Source organism: Syngnathus typhle, linkage group LG5 (genome assembly GCF_033458585.1).
Source record: "Syngnathus typhle isolate RoL2023-S1 ecotype Sweden linkage group LG5, RoL_Styp_1.0, whole genome shotgun sequence".
Classification (NCBI taxonomy): Eukaryota; Metazoa; Chordata; class Actinopteri; order Syngnathiformes; family Syngnathidae; genus Syngnathus; species Syngnathus typhle.
Genome location: NC_083742.1, coordinates 17,626,222 through 17,646,015, shown reverse-complemented (window position 1 = coordinate 17,646,015; position 19,794 = coordinate 17,626,222). Strand labels below are relative to the sequence as shown.

General features: G+C 44.4%; 2 protein-coding genes and 1 long non-coding RNA gene across 5 annotated transcripts; all 3 read right to left on the bottom strand.

Annotated features, from left to right (window-relative positions):
* Positions 1 to 547: 547 nt before the first annotated feature.
* On the bottom strand, positions 548 to 11,599 carry ndufs4 (NADH:ubiquinone oxidoreductase subunit S4). Its single transcript, XM_061279279.1, has 5 exons — positions 11,439 to 11,599; positions 9,913 to 9,982; positions 1,136 to 1,308; positions 989 to 1,062; positions 548 to 760 (listed from the first exon to the last, which is right to left on the bottom strand). Exons 1-5 carry the CDS (start codon positions 11,531 to 11,533, stop codon positions 657 to 659), a joined length of 516 nt encoding a protein of 171 aa, XP_061135263.1. The 5' UTR covers positions 11,534 to 11,599; the 3' UTR covers positions 548 to 656.
* On the bottom strand, positions 2,443 to 9,003 carry LOC133154522 (uncharacterized). Its single transcript, XR_009714485.1, has 2 exons — positions 5,845 to 9,003; positions 2,443 to 4,669 (listed from the first exon to the last, which is right to left on the bottom strand). It is a non-coding gene; the product is annotated as an uncharacterized LOC133154522 (long non-coding RNA).
* Positions 11,600 to 11,974: 375 nt separating the features above from the next.
* Positions 11,975 to 18,691, bottom strand: fsta (follistatin a). Of its 3 annotated transcripts, none has more exons than XM_061279226.1 (6): positions 18,351 to 18,691; positions 17,545 to 17,742; positions 17,181 to 17,399; positions 16,494 to 16,718; positions 15,487 to 15,717; positions 11,975 to 13,153 (listed from the first exon to the last, which is right to left on the bottom strand). In XM_061279226.1, exons 1-6 carry the CDS (start codon positions 18,439 to 18,441, stop codon positions 13,056 to 13,058), a joined length of 1,062 nt encoding a protein of 353 aa, XP_061135210.1. In that variant the 5' UTR covers positions 18,442 to 18,691; the 3' UTR covers positions 11,975 to 13,055. The 3 variants fall into 3 exon arrangements, with proteins under 3 accessions (XP_061135210.1, XP_061135211.1, XP_061135212.1); XM_061279227.1 differs by having other exon boundaries at positions 17,551 to 17,742; positions 18,351 to 18,679; XM_061279228.1 differs by lacking the exon at positions 11,975 to 13,153 and adding an exon at positions 13,399 to 15,190 and having other exon boundaries at positions 18,351 to 18,682.
* Positions 18,692 to 19,794: the final 1,103 nt, after the last annotated feature.

Sequence of the window (19,794 nt, the reverse complement as noted above, 5' to 3'; positions counted from 1 at the left end):
GTGACCTTTGACCATGATATTTCCCTCATAAAGTGGCCTGTTATTAGGTACATTTGGCGGTGTACCTAATGGAGTGTCCGAGTGACGTCACAGATCAAACAGCCAATCAGAAAGTGGGGGTGAGGGCGGGTGTGGCACTTTTCACTTTCCGTGAAGCTTTGACCATGATTTTTTATTATTTGGTTTATATATAAAAAAAAAAGATCAATGTGTGTGTGGGGGGGGGGGGGATGATTCGTTGAACGATTCATTTGAACGAATCTTTTGAGTGAACTGATTGTAAAGATTCAGTTAACTTAAAAGAACTGGAATGCACATCACTACTTCACATCACCGTGTCAAAGACAGATGGAAAGAAAATGTCGCCCAGAGAACAAAACACAGCAGGTTTAGCCAACACATATATTTATTCCAGCGTTTAAACAGGTTCTGATTGTATGAATATGTTCTCCTCACACTGCACACACTTCATGAATCAAGTGTGAAACATTAGGAAGTCGCTAATGAGGTGAATGTTTGAAAAATGAAAGCGAGAATGACGACACAGTTTTGGTTTGAATGTGTGATTTATTGACAGCAATTGTACAGGACCGCCGCTGAGGGCGGGGCGGGACAATGGGAGCGAAGCCACAGCGACCAACAGATGCCTCTCCAGTTTACTTAGCGGACCTTCTGGTCCTTTTATCCCAAGAGAAGTTGGCTCCGTAGGATTTGACGCGAGGCTTTGGAGTTCGTTTGTCGGTGATGTGGTAGCTCCAACCTGGAAGGCAAACATCAGCGTGAGTGACGGACGGTCGGCGAGGATGTCGGAGGCGTCAGGTGGACATCGGTAGCCCGGCCTGGGCTGACCTGGCTGTTATCACCGAACCGCAAACACACACCGCCAATCGTCTGACTTTCAAAATAACTTCACATTTTGTCAAAGATGCCTTATTGGACATTTCTGGGTTCTTTGCATAAGTGGTTGAAAATTCGAAACCATAATTACCATTTTTCTCAGCAAAGGCAATGGCGTCTTCCTTGGAGGAGAAAGAGAGCACCATGTTGGATAAGGGATCAGCGCTGGGGAGACAAAAAAAAAAAAAAACTTATACGGAATATTTTTGACAAAAGTCACAAAGTTAACGATTCTTACCTTGAGGCCCAGCCCATCAGTGGGTTCTCCCAACGTTCCCTGGTGTCAAAGTCCATCTTCCACTTTTTGGTGCTGTTGACTCCCGACTGCATTGCGGTCTTGGCGGGCACGAAGATGTGAACTTTGCGTGTCTTCACGTGCTCCTCCGGCACCCCTGTCACAGCGGTGATGTCCTGGGGGGGGGGGGGGGAAACAATCTTCAAATAAACCGAGGCATGAATTATGGTGACACACATTTAGTAGAGCTGAACAACATCTGCTACAGTTGTTTGGCAATGGGCTAAACTGCGCTATTCCAAGAGTTTTCATTCAATTTGTTGAATGTTGTTTTCTCTCCTAACATTTGAGCATGAAAGATTTGCAATGTGGAACAGGGGGGGGGGGGGGGGTTGCGAAAAAGTTGGCCCGCAGGTGCACGAGAAGGAACAAGAAAACGCCAAGTAAACTCTCCAAGTCAGAAAAGAGCAGAATGTACCTTGTAAATCAAAGCATCCCGTAATATTTATTTCCACTTTTATACTATACACTCAAAAAAGTTTGATGGGTTCTGATTGGAGCACATATTCAAAGGTAATATCAGCGCTTCGCACGGATAATTTATCGTTCCCAGAGCAGTTGCGAAATCCAAGTTGCCTTCAGCCTTTTGGGATGGATTAAATTCTTTTAAACAGAGGACAAAAGCCCGTAGGCGGCTGCAAGAGCCAGCCACCTGTGTCCCCGATAGACCCTTTGCACCACCTCTATCCAGGACGGACGGACGGGGCTCCTCCGATTCTTGACAAAATTAGCAAACAAGCGATGGGAAACGGGCGACAAAACCCAGACAAACCTCCCATCACGTCGGCACCAGCCACCCAAGACCGAGGCCTTCCCTTTCAATTGAAGAATTTTACACCTTTCAATGGCCATTACAACTTCAAAGAATCAAATTTTCATCATTGTCTGTCATCCGCCGCTTGATTTGTAGAGAAGGGGGGGGGGGGGGCGGTGGGGGTCGCTTTGCATGAACCCCACACACAAAAGCCCGTCTATGCTTCAGCAAAAGAGCTTCCAATGCTATTTAAGCCTTGGAAATGACAGGTTCAACTGCTAAACATGGTTGGCTCAATGAAATCATAAACAAAATGTGCACATTGAAAGAGGGAGAAGAATTCACAAGTGCTCGGTAATTATTTCCGTCTGCCCCGTCTACTTAACCTTGACAATTCCTGCGTGTCGCCCAGAAGAGAAAAACATGTTCTCTTCACCCCAAGGGAAAGCGGCGGGCGGATGGCTGATGACACAAGAACACCCAAGACAGTGTGAGAGTGCAACTAAATTAAGACGCCAATGTTTTTTTTTTTTTTTTTTTTTGAAGCAAGTCGGGAAGCCGTCGGAGAAACCCAAACAACGTTGCTGTCGGCTGGATTTAAGTAGCGATTGTGTGTGGATAAGACGAGGATCCAAGAACATACCACGGTTTGCTTCTCAGCAGTCACATGGGGCATTTTTTGGACAAAAAGATTTTCTAACAAGGGCGTGGGGGGTGATTTATTTTTGTCTCTTAGCAGTAACATTATTAGGTTATTAGTGAACAAGGTTTTCTGACAGACCACACTGGGACCTCAAATCATCTTTTCTCATCGAAATGAATGGAAAGGCCATTAATTTGTTTCAGTTTCTCCCCGCCCCCCAAAAAAAGATTTCTTTTAATAAGAAAAACAGCACTCCAGAATATTTTTATGTCATAACAGCAATTACTCAATTCAATAGAATGTAAAGAAGTTTTTTCCTTCCCTTCAATGGGGATTGCGCTGCTCCTTCTGGTGTGCACCCCTTGGCCACCAGGGGGGTGGGGGGGCAGTATAATACAGACATGAGAGTACGTGTGTCGCTCTTTGCCTACGAGTACAGTTCTATAATCTGGCGGTGGGTGGGGCAGCCTTGCAAGGCCACATAGATTGAAAGAAAAAAAAAAATAGGCGGAGCATGTACATCCTGATCGGGAATATACGTCATCATTAGTGTGGGTGGTTGATATTCAAATTCCCTGACAAAAAAAATAAGTAAAAATTAGGAATAGGAATGCATTTTCTTGACATTCAACTGACAATAACAAATCTTCTCTAGCAGCAAGAGTGTGAAGTTTGCCAACACTCAGCTTTCACCATTCAAGCGTAAGAAAAATAGTACGCTGAGTGGCGCTTGAATCGCATCTCACTCAAAAGACACTTAAGGGAAAAACAGAGGCACTGGAAACGCTCTTAGCTCATTATGGGCCACTGTAAGCAGGTAGCAGTCTAGACTGGGACTACGCTCGCTCGCACTCACGAGGTTATCGGCCCGGCCGGCCGGCACACTGCGGGCCACAATACGGACGTGGCTGGAATGCGCTGCGTTCCCAGGAGGACTAGGCGGCAGCCTTTACAAAAGGAAAAACACCCTGGCTGGCTGGCTACTTTTTCTTTCTTCTGCCACGTACAGGAAGCAAAATGAGAAGCATCGAGTTTGACACTATTCACTGGCTGGTTGGCCGGCCGGCCGTCCGACAATACCTGGCTGGCTGCGCAGACAGAATGCAGAGCTTAAGAGCGGGTGGGGGCGCCGGCCACGCTAAAGTCTCCGTCACGTAAAAGCGTGTCGCTATTTGTGACACCTCTGGGCCGCGTGTCAAATAAAGAGCACGGGGGGCTCCAGTACAACGCCGAAAGCCGGTAACCCTCAATGCTCCGGGTGGGATCGGCAGGGGCCGTTTGCGTAAACCGCCGCTATTTGGCTGCGTGGATGTTTGTGTTGGTCAAGTGACAATGTGTTTTTTTCTTTTTTCTCTCAGTGCTCTAAGCATGCATGAAATCAAAGATGTTTGGCCTTATTTTGGCATTTCAAGTCAAATCTGACTTCCTGTCCACTGGAGCGTTTTGTTATTTTGCACTTGGATAACCTTGGCCTCCTTTTAAACCTGATTGGTTACGTTCAATCTGCCATTAATGACCATGATTGTCAGAGTTTGCTTCTAAAAAGAGTAGATATCGAGGCATAGCTGAGGAAGCTTATCGAGGCTGAATTCAAGAGAAAAAAAACAAAACACTGTCGATGCGTGACAGACGCAAAGTGTCCTTCAGCCATATTGTTTGCATGATTTACACTTCACATTTCCCGCAATGCTTTTCCCACACGCTGGAAATTCAAAGCCACTTTATCTGCTCTCAACATTCTTGCTGATTTCATTTGCAGATTGAGTGTTTTTTTTTTTTTTTTTTTTAAATAGATAAATAAGTTCGGGACATTTTAAGGATTTTTTGCAGCAAACGTAAATGGAAAGAAAAACGCCTCGAAAATATTTCGGCCTCACGACGTCCAAGAAAACAATTCATCTGAGATGACGGGCGGCCAAGTTGGATGAAGGCAGAAAATACCAGGGGGACGAGCGAGCTACTACCCAAGGACCTCACGGAGTTTTGGCCAAGACCTGGGAGCGCCGCGTCCTCTGCGCTCTTACTGTTGCTTCGCTTAGCCTCGTGTTTCTCCTTCCAACACTCGATACTCCCCTCGCGCCTATTGACGACAAGAGGATTATTTTAGTCCTAAAACAAACCCTAAAAAGAAAATTCACATCTGTTTGTGTTGCTCCTTGACGGCTCAATTATTAGAAAATCATCTGCGTGCGACGGCGCCAAGAGGTGGACGTGCGGGGACAACGTTAGCATGGCAGGCTTCAGCTCAGCGAGCGTTGTGCTTGTTCTTTTGTCTTTAGCACTTTTGTTCAAAACCATTCTTTACTAGGGGTGTAACGATACATCGATTAATCGATATAATGCTCTACGATTTATTGGCATCGATGCTAAAGGTAAACATCGATTTATATCGCCGTGTTTGACCTCGGACATTAGACGCGACTTTATTTTGAAATCCAGTTCATTGTTGCTTGCTTCCTCTCTCCGGGAGCAGTGCGCCCGGCGTTGTTGTGTTGTGAGCAGAGCACGCGCGTGAAAGGGCAGTCGACAACTAGTCCGCGGCTCCTGGGCTGGTGCTATGGCTAGTGTCCAAAAAGACGAGGAAATTTGCTCCCCTTTAGGCTTCAAGTCATTCGTTTGGAAGCACTTTGGATTCCAAAGAAAAGATGGCTCAACGGACAAGACACGTGCAGTTTGTAAATCCTGCCATGCGGTGATCAAATATTCAGGGAGCACAAATCTCGCCGCACATTTAAAGAAAAAACACGACATCAAAGTTCAGTGTTAAAGTAAGCAATTTGTATACTACAATACTCTTGTCATTTCCTAAATAAAGAGTTTGCAGTACCTTGTTGATTTTGCGTATGAATTGTTATAAATCAGGATATTGTTCTATATTTTTTTATTAAAAAAAAAAAAAAAACGATCGTAGAGCATTATATCGCGATATATCGTGAATGAATCGCAGCAGGCTTTAAGATATCGGCAAATATCGTATCGCAGTTCTTTATATCGATATTATATCGTATCGTGACAAAACCCGCGATTTACACCCCTATTCTTTACGATTCGTGTCGATACCACATCAATCCTGTTCATTTGTTTTGGGACAACTCTTCAGTTTGAATTTTCACAATGAATACACAAAGTCATTGATTGAGCGTCCGAGCGACGGACCCCGCACGTTTGACAAAACGACAGGAGCCAAAACAGTCGGTCGTACGGTCAGGCTATCGTAGCGCAAACATCCGTACCGCAAAGCCCAAAAACCTTTACCCTTAAGCCAGACCCGGAGCCTCACTCAACAACCTTGGCCGGTTCCCACCTCTGCAACGTCTTTGAAGTGTAAAAAGCGTGCCAATTATGGATTGGGCGTGGAAGCAAATCTCAGGTTGCCGGCTCATGTGTGTGTGTGTGTGTGGGAACAGGCGTGGCCAAGAGAACAAGAAGCAGCTGGCGTGAGGGTCATCTCCAATCTCACATTACGCATACCGTCAGGATGGAAGCGCTAGCTCCTTTTGTGGCCGCTTTGTTGCATCCCATACGGGCGGGCTCTTTTCAACAGATATGTATTGCCAGTTGACATCGAAATGACTTGGAGCTGTCTATTTTTACCAAAAGATCCACATTTGCAAACGCCGGTGTTGACGCATTATTGTTAGCACTTGTAGGAAAAAAATAAATAAAAGAATACCTTTGAAGCGGATATTTGTCACTTAGTAATGTCTCCCAACAAAGCGGATCAGTCCAGAAGCTCTACGAATAAAACATCATATTGTGTCCAAGCACCCTGTGAATGTTCACGCAAGCTTTTTATTGGCTCTTTCTCTCTCGCCACAACGTTCGCTAACTTTAGCTACTAGCGTGCAACGCCGACAACGCTGAAGAGTCCTTCTCCTCTCTATGGAAGAGAGCGTTGATGAATGACGTGCTATTTAGTGGAAGACGCATAATTAAGCCACTTGTCCGACGCCTTTCAAAGACATCCGACATTTGCGGACGCCGGACACAGCTGACGTTTTTTTTAATTTCACGTGCCTTTCGAGAGGCCCAGCAGACAAAACACCACTTGAGTTGTCTGGGGCGGCAACCAGGGGGTGGGAGGCGGCGGCCGTGGGCTTGACACCGGCGTCGCAAACGTGCTCGCTGTCTGAGGCTTGGAGAAGATACACCCCTGTCGTGCAGACTTACACCGGTTGGGCTAAATATAGCGCGCCTGCGGGCACTTTATGCTGATTCTGACAACATATTTTCTTGTCATTTTGTTCGTAAGACATGGAGCTCCCGTTTGAATAACACAAGCTTTAACTGCCACATCCATGTCCACTTCCTGGCTTAATTAAGTATTGGTTAATGCATTAGCTTTTGGGGGAAAAAAAATGTATGTCTGTCCAACTCGAGACGGTTAAGATGGACATTCAAAACAATTACTGAAACGGCCACATCTTTAGGATAAGGCCCGCAAATCTGTCGCTCAGATGGGACACAGATGTCAAAGTCAAGGCCAGGGGGCCAGATCCGGCCCACCGCATCATTTTATGTGGCCGGCAAAAACCCGAGTGTCAACTCGATGTTTCTTGTTAAAATGCCCAAACTCTAGATTGTCTTTTCTTTTAATAACAGTGAGATATTGGATTGTTTTAATCCCAATTTCAAAATAAATTGGAAAATTGCTGGACAATTGTTGGATGTGATAATATCCACACCCATTCATTTCATCGAGGGGAAACTGTAACTCAAATGTGGGCCGCCACAAAAAATGAGTTGGACACTTTTGCTTTAAATGAAGAAAAAAGCAAATATTTGCCAATTAGAAGATGCGCCGTGCTCAGCATTAAACAGGGTGGGCTGGTTTCACGCTTCAGCGTACGTCCTCTCTTTGCTTCCCGTCTCGATTCCCCGCTGGCCAATAACGCGTCTGGTCTCTCTTGTAAAACCCGAGTGCCTTTGGAGAAGTCCATAACGAGGCTTCACGAGCGCTTTTAAGATGATGGTGTTGTCTTTATGTGAGGAGCGGGAACGCGCTTGCCCTGCCCGCGGCTAACATATCGCCATTGGATTAGCGCTTATTTTCCAAGACGGGCCGCGTAAACCATTTCTGCCAAAGGGCGAGAAAGGAGTAAGGGAGGTCGCAGACGTTTCGTGTCGAGCCGCGTATCAGTGGCCTGCCAGCCGGACGCTGGGAGCTGCCCAGCAGAGCTGCCCAGCATGCTTAATCAAACAGTAATTACAAACAAAAACGGGCCGGGCCGGGCCAGGCTCTGGGCCAGCGCTGGGGCTCCGTCACGCAGGGCTTTTTTTTTTTTTTCTTTGCTTCTCAATTGAGGCGCTTTTTTTCACAATGTGCTCAGAGACATGGCAAAATTTGGAGCATTCAGGCTTGTTAGTGTCATTCTGTAGTTCTTTCAGTCTCTCGGCATAGATTTTCTCCCGATTTCTCCCCTCCGGGTTGGGATCGGGCTTTTTTTTTTTTTGTTGCAAAGTTGATGATCAGACAAATGAATGATAGTTGCGCGGTTGATGCTGTGCGATGAATCTCACGGTACAGTTTCCGCAAGAATGTGACTTGTGTGTGTGTGTGTGTGTGTGTATAGACACATGTCTTTCATAAACCAGTGACAATACGGTTTGAGTTGGCGATGAAAAACAGATGAAGATCTGGGGGGAGCAATCTGTTTGAGAACAAAATCTGAAAGGACCTCACAATTTTGAAGGCTTCAGACTTTTTTTTTTTTAAATAACAGGTTTATGCTTTGGAAGCTCAGACTAGCCTCCCCTGCCCTTCCCCAATCTATCTGTAATGGAGAAAAGTGCAGACGCAAGTTCCTGCAAGCATTGTTTCGTTTGGGGATCGATGGGCAAGATACCCAATGTCGCCCAAAGACTCAGACTTTTTGGCGCCGCATCAAAAAAAGCTCATCGGCGTGAGGTTATTCAGAACGGCTGGCGCTTTCTCCTCGGGGGAGCGCGTGCAAACCCCACATAACCTCTCGCCGATTGGCACTTATTGACGTCCGGATGAATGACTAGCTTGATGACATAGTGTCCAAAAGACAGAGCGCTGTCCCATGTGAGACGGACGGGGGCACGGCTGACTGTACTGTGAACAGCTGAGGGCCTCTCTTTTGGGCCCGTCTGAGCCAGTGTTGGACTTTTTCCCGGGCCACAAAGGGACCTCTGTGTGAAGTGGCCACTGTCTTTTTTTTTTTTTTTTTGCCAGTCTCAGGGTGTCTCGCAATCTTTTTCCAAGCTTCTTTTCTTTCACCCCCACCTCATTTTTGAGGCCCTGATTTTTTCTTTTCCTTTCCCTCTTCTCCGCTGTAGCCCCCACTGAGAGGACCGAGACAGACACTCCACTCAGCCAAAGGTTTGTCTGGTCAGCTTTGGTGAGGGACAAAAGCACATGCACCGACGCTGCCCACACACAGCACCAAGCCCCCCCACCCCACCCCACCCCAACCCGGCAAAGCCCCAAAACAAGACCAAAACAGACTCGGCTGGCCATTCTTGCCAAACTTCCTATTTGGTATCGTTTATCTCACTTGTCTTTTCATGGCAGTAGGATGACGGGAGACCTCGAACTTGTCCAAAACCAATTTGACACTTTCTTTAAAGAAAGAATGGAAACATAGTCATATTTTGACACAGCATTTTAGCTCTGAAAAAAAGAAAGAGCCCACTGCAAAAGGATCCATTTAGATGTCGCAATAAAAGCCAAAGAAAAAGTCAAACTCCCACAGAAGAAACCCTTTAAACTGGCTGCAGTCCCTCGTGTGGCTTTTGAGGTTCCACGGCATTTCAAAAGATTCTGCTTTTTTTTTTTTTTTTTTTTACAAATCACTTGTATCGCTGTGGGTTTTACAAACAACTGCACTACTTCATATGAAAAGTATGAACAAAGCCCCTGAAGACCCATTGCGTGGGGGATGTTTTTACAAGATTAAATTAAGATGGAAAATATGAGCAAGTCCATGGCGAATAAATGAGCCATCCGGAATGGGAAGATTGCAAGTTTAGCACAGAGAAGGACCAAACGGGGTCAAAGTTCGACTGTAAGGTACATAGAAATGGACAGCAGACTAGTGTTTAAAACGTCTGACCTTGCAGTTTTCACCTTGGGGACTGGAATCTAATCAGCAGCACAAATTTCTGCATCATAATCATCATTGCACTTGCTTGCCATCCTTTCACAGTTTCCACTTTGACTGATTCCAGGGTCAATTTGGCAGGCGACTCCAAGGGTTTGTAACATTTTCTTCCACAAAAGCGTAATTGTTCAGGCCTCTGATCCAAGCATTGTGTGCGCATGAGACAAACCGTCCATTTGGACGACGGAATCCTTACCAGTTTCTCATCGACTGTGATGAGCTGCGTGTCTCGTCCGGCTCCCTCTGCCAGCCTCTGTGCCGACGTGCTGGTGAATCGAAGCAAAAAAAAAGGCGGAGAAAAATCAAATCAATCAAAAAAAGAAATAGTACATCAAAGTGACAATTATGCAAGTTGGGCCATCTCAGTCGGAAAATGAAGCGGCGAGGTGGGAATCCCCTCCCCTCGCCTCGCCTCGCCTCCCCGCCAACTATTACTTCTGTCTGGTGAATTTCTGGCCGAGTGTGGCTCTCATCCTAATGACAAGACGTGCTTTGTGTTAACTGGGGTCAACTGTCCGGCAAGGATGGACTGTGTAGCCCTTTGTCAATGTGCCTCCAGAGTGACATTGGACTGTACAACCACAAAAACTTTGCCGTCGATAGCGGGATGGTCCCATACTATGGCGTCGACACCTTGCAAAAATTGATTTCAGTTGTTCAATTCAAAAACTTGACCCCATCAAAACACTTTTTTTTTTCCGATGGAAATGTTGCTTTATTTTGCTTTCCAGCAGCATTTTTTTTCCAAAATCTGGGATTAATCTAATTACTAATGATTTCGACACATTAATCCATAACCCTGACACTAAGCCCCAGTTTAAAACCCTAACTTTGATTGGCAAGCCTAATATAACCCTATTTTGAAACCCTAACTTTAGTTTCAACGAAACCCACACCCGAGTTTAAAACCTTAATTCAAAACCCTAACCCTAGGTTGGAAAGCAGATTTTTGTTATATTTGAAATTACACTTTGAAACCTTAACCCTAGTTTTGAAAGGGAACTTACTCAGTAGTTACCACGACTGCTTTGGGCTACGTTTCTTTTACTTTCTTTGAGTTACATTATTCTGTTTCAACTCTTTGAAAAGACAATATATATTAATGAACATTTTTGATGAATGTTTGCCGAAAAGCTAGTTTTCTACAGCAGTCCCTTTGCCTGTGGTTACTAGGCATCCCTTAGAACAAATAAAATAAAAAAGTACAAACTGCAAGACAGATAAAACAAGGTATGAAGATCCGTGAAAGCGTGCACTGTACAAAAAAATTAAAATTCCTACAGATTTGATATTAAATAAATAGTAAAATACGGTAGTACCACAGTAATTGTTCACATCTCTGGGTGTCATCTGCCATTTATGGCATTAAATTTAACGAAAGAAGTGAAAGAAATTCTTTGCTTGTGGCACTCAATTTTACTGGTGTGCGTTATTTGTGACTGCAGCTAGTTTTGGCTAGTTAGCCGGCTAGGCGAATGTTTAAAGGGCGTGTGCAATGCTTTTTTTTTTGCCCTAAAATAATCATCTAAATAGTGAAAAACGCAATTTCAGCTTTCAACTATTAACTATTCTTCATTTTGTTGTGCGTAAACGTAGGGTATGTTTAGCCAGTGAAATGCTAGCCGCACGATCTGCGCGCTTCGTTCGTTGCATTTTTTCCAAAATTACTCCACGGCCGGGCAAATGAGAATAAAGGGAGAACACAAATGATGTAATATTTACCTAAGGGGTTTCAGGAACACTTTAGAAGCAGCGTTAATCACAGAAAGACGTCCCAGTCCCAAAAGTGACATTGAGGTCGCCATGTTTGTTGTCATCAAGAACAGACGGCAGCCGCGGTAGGACAAAACAGTTCGGACGGAAGGCGAACACGAGCATGACAGTGAGGATTTGACCCATTCGTGTCCAGACATGTCAATCCAGACAAAGTTTTCACATGGGCATTTAATATCGTTTTTTTGGGCTGTGGTTTTATGAATAATTGATTTGAGACTGCAACCCTTTTACAGATACCCAGGCATTGGGAAACAAATATCATGAAAGAAAATAAATGCTACGTTAAACATTTACAATTAATATTTAATAAATAGAGTTCAATTCTATTTGAATACCAGTTTAATTAACAGGCTTGAAACTTATCGCTAATGTGAGTAATTTGAAACCGAGCTTGTTGTCATATGCCTCATATGTGCTGCTCTTTTTCTTTTTTATCATCAATCAATTTTTTATCATTTCCACAGGAAACAGTCAGAAATATGTATAAGGAAAAAAAAACTTTTATTGATTTACTCTTCATAGCTGTACAAATACCCTCAAACATTTTTGTATGTACATATATATGACATTTACATAAAAAATACAAAACTATAGTATATTCATAACAGAATTTTGTATTTCTCTTGCTGATGCTTGAAAATAAAAAAAGCAATCTGAGAAAAAGAAAGAAAGAAAGTGTGATATTGTATTGAATACTGCAATAAAATGCTGGCTAATCTTATCGGAGCTCTGCAAGAGCAAGATGGGGGAAAGACAACAGCAGACAAATGTTAATTTCCAAAGTCGTCAAGTATCATCCCAAATGTACCTCTTGTTGTTCCAATGCGACAATATAAATGCTATCGTAGAGCGCTGACAAAGCAAAAGGCCTAAAAGTCAACTAGAAAACAGGAGGGAAAAAAAAATCAAATGGCTCTTTTTTCTTTTTCTCTTCCATTTGTAATTACTGCTGAATTGCATCTGTTTAAAAAAACATTGAGAGACTCCCTTTGGTCAGTTATTATAATGATCTGTAAACAAACCAGAAACACATCTGTACATTAAAAAAAGTTGATATATTCCCAATAAATAAACACACAGCCTAAACATGCATTTACGTAGGTGTGACATAAACATCTGTGATAGAGATTTGACAGTAGCAAGCAGATTTTCTTACTCTTTCTTTCTTTTGTCTTTTTACAGTTGAATGAAAGCGGAATGCAATTTACAGCATTTGTCAAGGACTCATACTTACATGGTAACGTGACAAATAAATAACACTGTTTCTTTGGACAAATATATTTCTTCATGATAATAAAAAAAAGAAAAGAAAAAAAGCGTGATGACAACAAAAAAGGGAGAAAATGAGTGGTAGATTCTAAGCCTGACATTGTAAATGTATAAATAAGAAAACGCGAAAAAAAGTATAAATAAACATCTAGCAGACTGGACTATATTTATACTTCCTTTTTGTTTCGAAATAAATAAGCATACACGTCATGTACAGTAAGGACGTGGTTCCTTGGGACTGGCATGAGCGAACGTGTGTGTGGAGGTGGGGGGCAATTGGGGGGGGGGGGGGGACTATCCATCCAGTATTGAAGATAAACGCACATAGGCCTTGTAGTCTTCATCATCATCATCATCATCCTCCTCCTCCTCCTCGTGCTCTTCTCTGATGGCTACATGAAGGAATATAGCTGTTGTATGAATACGGACCACAACATATCAAAAGTCAGAGTCTGAAAAGGTGGAGGGAAGGTGTCGGGGGGGCTGGGGGGGGGGGGGGGGCGGAGGGTCTGGGGTCCAGTGGATTGGGGTGGATGTGTGGAAAAAAAATGCTTTTCTTCTCTGTATGTTGCAGAGCGGAGAAGGCGTCACAAGTCGGGCCTCGGCAAGCAGCTTAAACGTCCGCAACACGACTCTGAGGTATTTGACTTTTTTTTTTTTTTTTACATTTTGGACACACAATACAAAAAACAAAGCAAAGCAAGGGTGACAGTATTTAGAAAAAAAACCCGAAAAAAAAACCCAGGCAGTCCCTTGTCAATCCAAACATTCAGACATGATATATCACATTCCGTGGAGAACAGCAACGACAATGATTATTTTTTTTTCTTTTACAGTGAAAGGAGGACACGGGTTAGCTTCCTATGTCAAATATCACATTGAGAAATATTCAGCCCATGAGGTGATCGTAAAGTTGGTCCCTCGGGTGTCATAGCACGGGAACCTAACAATGAGACATTCTTTTGAGTGGAGTAACATGGAATGTAAATGCGATACTTCCTTCAGGGCTCTTGCTCAATTTCAACAGCGCTTAACCTCTAGCACGGCCACCCTCAACCACCCCCCACCACCACCTCCCCGACAAATGCTGTCTGCTCCACAGATAGCTAAATAGTCTACAAGGTTCAAATTGGCCGTTCGTCTTGACCTATCACGACACCAATGTTACAATCGCCATCAAGCGTCCGTGACATATTCACAAGAGACATTGGAAATGATTCATTTACAGCCAACCAAAAGAAAACATATTTATAGAAAAAGTCAACAGAAAACACACAAATACACGAGTAAGGTGATTGAGTGAATTTACAACTAGCAAAATAAAACAAATAAAAACATTGATGGCTTGTTGTTCTTGTGTAGTGACAAAATAGAATGCACTACATGTTTGCTCGCCCAAAGTCATTCTAGATTCCAAAATCATGCATGTTCGCTTTATGAACGACTCCAAATTGCCCACGGGAGAAAATGTGACTGATCGTTTTGCTATTTGTGTGCCGCAATTGTAACTGACCACAAAGTCACTCCCACATTCCAAAAACCGTGCGTGTCAAAATTGTCCAAGTGTGAATGCGACTCGTCCGAGGTACAGTGGACGGAAGGGGACCGAGCCAATAAAGTGTGTAACACTGGTCAACAACAAATTTTAATCAAGACCGCGGTGGCTTTGTGTATGCTGGACGCTGATTTCAAAAATGTCTACTCCCTGCAACACATCAGGTTTTTTGAGACATTTTCATTTTTTTTGTTTGACCAGGGCACATTTGAAATCAGCGCAAAAATCCGTCGATAAAAGTTTACTTGCATCTCCAAAAAAAAAAAGAAAAAATTTGTTGACCAGTGTAATTGACACCAATTTTAAACCCAAATAATAAAATAATAAAAAAAAAACACTCAGGAACCTCCATTATGAATTTTTCACAAAAAACAGGTTTTGGCTCCCCTTCACCCCATATTGAAGAAAAAAAAGGGCAAATAGGTGAATAGGTCCTCTGTGCACCTGGCGGCTCGCCCCAAAGTTAGCTGGGATAGACTCCAGCTGAACACCAATGAAAGCCAAGCACTCTAGCAAACGGATGAATGGTGTGCAGAATGATTCTGCCCAGTACAACGCTGGCATGGAAACAGGAGTTCCAGCTAAATGGCCACCCCTATCTTGCTTTGTGACGGAATCGCTCCAATGCTTGAATGAGATTTAAGGCAAAATATACTCATCATGTGAATGTGAATGTGAATATGAACATATGACGATTGCTCCACTGCAAACTCCCACCTCACTCGTACTGAATTAGTCTCTCTGTTGCAATACTTTGCGGAGGAATTACATGGAGGGGGAGGGGGGCGGGGTTCAAAAACAAAAAGACAACATCATGCAAGTCCATTCCATTCCGAGTCCGTTCTCCTTGCCAAAGCTGCGCTTGGTGGTGTGTCTGGGGCGGGAATTCAAGGAAGGGAAGGGAAAGGAAGGGAAAGGAAGGGAAAGGAAAGGAAAGGAAAGGAAAGGAAAGGAAAGGAAAGGAAAGGAAAGGAAAGGAAAGGAAAGGAAAGGAAAGGAAAGGAAAGGAAAGGAAAGGAAAGGAAAGGAAAGGAAAGGAAAGGAAAGGAAAGGAAAGGAAAGGAAAGGAAAGGAAAGGAAAGGGGGCAAGGGGGTCTTTTAAGCAATGCGGAATATTGTCATTTTTTCCTTGGAGGGGGGGGGGGGGGCGGCTTTGTCATATTTACTTACAGTTGCAAGATCCCGAGTGCTTGACCTCCAGCAGCACCCCCTCGGAGCAGGCGGCCTGTTTCATGGTGCATTCGCTGGGGTAGGTGGTGTTGTCGCTGGCGCATACCGCCTCGTCCGTCCGGCTCTCGGGACACGTGTCTTCGCACAGAGAGCAGCGTCCTCGGCTCATGCGGGCGTCCCAGAGACACTTCTTACCCCCGCCGCACTGGATGTCCTGGCAAGACTTGGCCTCTGAAGGCACACAAAAGAGTCAGTGGGGTTAGGGAGACAGGGCTACGCTGTTTTGTGCTTGGATTGGACGTTTGAACATTTTATGCAATGCCACCCCTGACCACAGGGGGCAGAAGCACTCACATTATGTAAAAGAAGGCTCCAGTTAATTGTGGGGAAAAATAGCTTGGTAAAAGTAGACTTTTTTTAAGTAGAGAATCTGAAATGAACTCAAATACCGAAGTAGTATCAGTAGTGTTTTTTTTTTTTTTTTTTACTGACAAATATGTACAGCAATCAAATAATCAGACGTACGTACACAGTTTGTGATTGTGCAAGGCTCTTTTGTTGTTGCTCTTGAATTGTGCCCAAACACACTTGCAATGTGTGTTTTGTGTTTAAAGTGCGTTGGTGGGGAACAACTACAACAACTATATATATATATATGGTTACGGTTTATCGCACTGATTGCTGCTCAGTCTGCAACATAATACACTGTAAAATGTTGCCCGAAAAAATAACGGTCAAATGAATTACAGATACCTACAAAAAAAAATAGTCCTTCAGCACAGTAAGGAAACGTTTGGACTTGGTTGACTTAGCTCCCCCATGCACTGCGCTTTGCTGCTCCTCCCCACGCCCCCATAAGGGGAAGTGCTGCCAACATCAGGAAATAATCAAATGTCCATCATTTCTTGAGTAAACACTCTCCATCTAGCATGGAATGTTGGCAGCAATAAACACTCATTCGGGGAGGTGGCTCGGGTGTGTGTGTGTGTGTGGAAGTGAGAACTCACTGATGCATTTGCCCTCGTAAGCCACCCCGATGGAGCGGCCCAGGAGGCAGGTGGCCCGCCTCAAGTGGCAGGCGCTGGCGTATACGATGCCGTCGTTGCCGCACAAGTACTGCTCGGGGGACGTCACCTCGGGGCAGATCCGATTACACGTCACACAATAGGCGTTGTTGGTCTGGTCCACCACGCAGGTGGAGCTTCCGGGGCACAGCACGTCACGGCACGTTTCTGCAAGACGGACCAGTGTTACGCCAATGGCGAGCCATTCCACCATGTCGGGCGGAAACCTCCGATGCCCAAATTTGATCAAATTGATCTTTGTTGCCAATCAATACCATCAGTCCTCACTTTTTGTATCTGCCTGTCTGAACATCCCTCCATTCCTAATGACTTGTCAAGTTGACCGCACTGACATGTTCAATGACAAATTTTGACAATGAGTCGACAAAACAGCAAGAGCACTCCTGAAGTGATGGAAATAAAATAAGGATAAAATGTTTCATAACTTAAAATATATGTTGGTTTGTTTATATTTCCTGAACAAAAAAAAAGCTTTCTGATATTCCAGGATTCCGCTCGACAGTGACGGAGATAAATAGACAATAGACAGAAAGGAGATAGTGCTAGAGCTATTAAGTGCATTCAATCCATCCATCCAGACAGACTGATAGAGAAGGGGAAGTGACTGACTTTTGCATTTTCCCTGGTATTGCACATCCAGGTCGGGGTGCGCTTTGCATTTGGCCTTGAGCAGTGCGCACTCGTCCTTGTAGGTTTTCCCGTCCGAGCCGCACACGGGTCCCTTCCACGTGACATTGGAGCAGTCTGGCGCGCAAACGCATCGCGGCTTACTTCTCCTGTTCATCTTGCACCTCTTGCCCGGTCCGCAGTCCACGTTATCGCACGACTCTATTGCGCAGCGGGTTGGGAGGGGGAGCGGAATCAAGTCAGTTACATGTCGCGCCGCGCGCGACAACCATTACGCACAGGCTTGCTTACAAGAAGAAAATGCGCATGCGTAATAATGGTGTAAACCAAAGGAAAATGAGTGCACCTCCACCTTTGCAAGGTATGCAATTGGGGGCTCCGCCGTTGAAGATCATCCACTTGAACAGCGTGCTGTTGGGCACGTCCTCTTCGGTCCACGACGTGCCCAGTCTCCCGCTCCTGCAGCACTCCTCCCTGCTCATCCCGGGCATGTAGAGCACCTGGCAGCGGCCGTTTTTGCCCTGCTGCAACCAGCAGTTGCCAGCTGGAAACCAAACGAAACCAAATCAAAAGTTGCCATTCGGGCGCGCGCAAGCAAGCAATCCCGGCCGGCCGCTTTGCCCCGCGCATTTTCAGCACTCGTTTCCGTGCGTGCGTGTGAGTGACAGCGCGTACAATGCGAGCGAGCACACGGGGGAGAAAAAAAAAAAAAAGAAAAGAGGCTGTTCCTAATTCCCACAGCCGCGGAGCGTCTAGACATGCAGCACTAAAGCGCCACAATAAGTAGCAGCAGCGGTGCGCAATGACGCGCCGAACACGCTTTTCTATTTTTTACACCAAATGTTAAGCATAAGCAGACACGGACGTTGTTCCATTATTCAAGCCAAAAGACAGTTAATTACAGGAAATCGAAATAGACTAACACAAAGACAGAGACTCCACAAAAATAGCCTTCACAAGTTTAGCACAACTTGGTCCAAACAACAGAAAACGTGTCATCTCATTTGTCTCATGCATGCAAACGGCACCTGTTTTACGCACTATTTTACCTCAGCCCCCCCAAAAAAATGTACAAAAGTTGCCAGTGCGTGTGAACCTCTCTGTGTGTTGAGAGTAGGACAGAAAAGTTTATAAAAGATGAGCATGGCTTACCTTGAACTTTCTGATGCTCCATGAGGTGGCAGAACCACACGAAGAAGCAAAAAAAGCCCGGTTGGAGGTGATCTTTCAGCATCCCAAACATGATGGAGGAAGAAGGCAAAGTGGAAAGAGAGGAGAAAGAGGAGAAGAAGAAGGAGGAGGAGAAGCAGAAGCAGCAGCAGCGGCGGCAACACGAAAGCGCCTGTTTTGACCCTGCGAGGCAGCGCAAAAAAAAAAAGTAATCTGCTTAAGGTAGCACTGTTGAATAAGTGTCAGTCTGAGAATGCAGCCTCTCTTTTTAAATCTATAAGGGGTCTCGGGTTGACTGTCTCTGGTGGGCGGTCTCCCTTTTGCCGTGGGGGTGGGGAGATGTTTTTTCTTCTTCTCCTCTTTCTTCTTCTCTTACCAAAGTTCTTTCGCTCCATGCAGTCAGGTGACATGCAACTTTCTCCGGCACTAAGAGAACAATATGGATGCATGTATTTTATTATATTATGTTTATGTTTATACCAACAATGATCATAATAATAATAATAATAATGATGATAATGATGATGATAATAATAATGATAATAATAATAATAATAATATTCGTGTTTCAAGGTGCTTTGAAGTTTTATCGGACATCCGTCCTTCCAATTAAAAGGGTGGTAACTGATATTTTCCCCCGACCAACTGCAGACAAATGTGTCAATCTTGCGATGGAATAATGCCCCCACCCTACACCGGTAATATGTGCAGGTCCCCCACAGGCGCGCACGAGTCTAATATTAGCACAGACAGTTGTTTGGGTTTCTCTGCCGGGTCAAGCTTTTAAATATAATCAAACCTGTTTCCGAAGGGGCTTCAGACAGAGGAGCTGGGTGTTACGTTTCACTGAATGGAGCTCACACACATACACGGCGGTGAAAAGTTTGTACCTGGCAAAAGTCCTTGTGCGACCTCTTCTGCAGAAGTCTGCTCATAGTGGAAGATGAGTGGACGATCTGGCGGACAGACAACCCCTATCACTCATCATCCGCTTAGCCCATCTTTTTCAATACAGCCACGCGCACACACACACACACACAAACAACGTGTAGACAACATAGCTCATAAATACATTCATATTGCACCATTCATTAAAAAAAAAAACGGTGCAATTGACTTCATGTGGGGTTTCTCTCAGACAATTCCCATCGGTCCAAGTGCAACGTGGTTATCATTAGTTTGAGCCAGGGGTCACCAACATGGTCGCCCCCGAGGACCACATGAGTGGCCTGTTCTAAAAATAACTCACCAGTGTTGGGACATTGTGATGAATATTTAAAAATGTAAACGCTTAAGAAATAGTGTTGTTTATTGATACGTATTCATCTGTCGTTCACTCACTGACGACAATTATTAACATGATTGGAGTCAAGTCATTGTTTTCTAATAGAACATAATTATACGTTAAAACAAAGTATGAACATCT

Excerpts from the sequence above, each read along its gene's own strand:
- ndufs4 (XM_061279279.1), bottom strand. The coding sequence starts at position 11,533 with ATGACAACAAACATGGCGACCTCAATGTCACTTTTGGGACTGGGACGT. Across the intron at positions 9,983-11,438 it reads GTGTTCCTGAAACCCCTTAG|CACGTCGGCACAGAGGCTGG; the intron begins GTAAATATTACA and ends TCGATTCACCAG. Across the intron at positions 761-988 it reads TGCCTTTGCTGAGAAAAATG|GTTGGAGCTACCACATCACC; the intron begins GTAATTATGGTT and ends TTTGCCTTCCAG.
- fsta (XM_061279226.1), bottom strand. The coding sequence starts at position 18,441 with ATGTTTGGGATGCTGAAAGATCACCTCCAACCGGGCTTTTTTTGCTTC. Across the intron at positions 16,719-17,180 it reads ATACCAGGGAAAATGCAAAA|AAACGTGCCGTGACGTGCTG; the intron begins GTCAGTCACTTC and ends TCCGTCTTGCAG. Across the intron at positions 13,154-15,486 it reads GCACTCGGGATCTTGCAACT|CCATCAGAGAAGAGCACGAG; the intron begins GTAAGTAAATAT and ends TCCTTCATGTAG.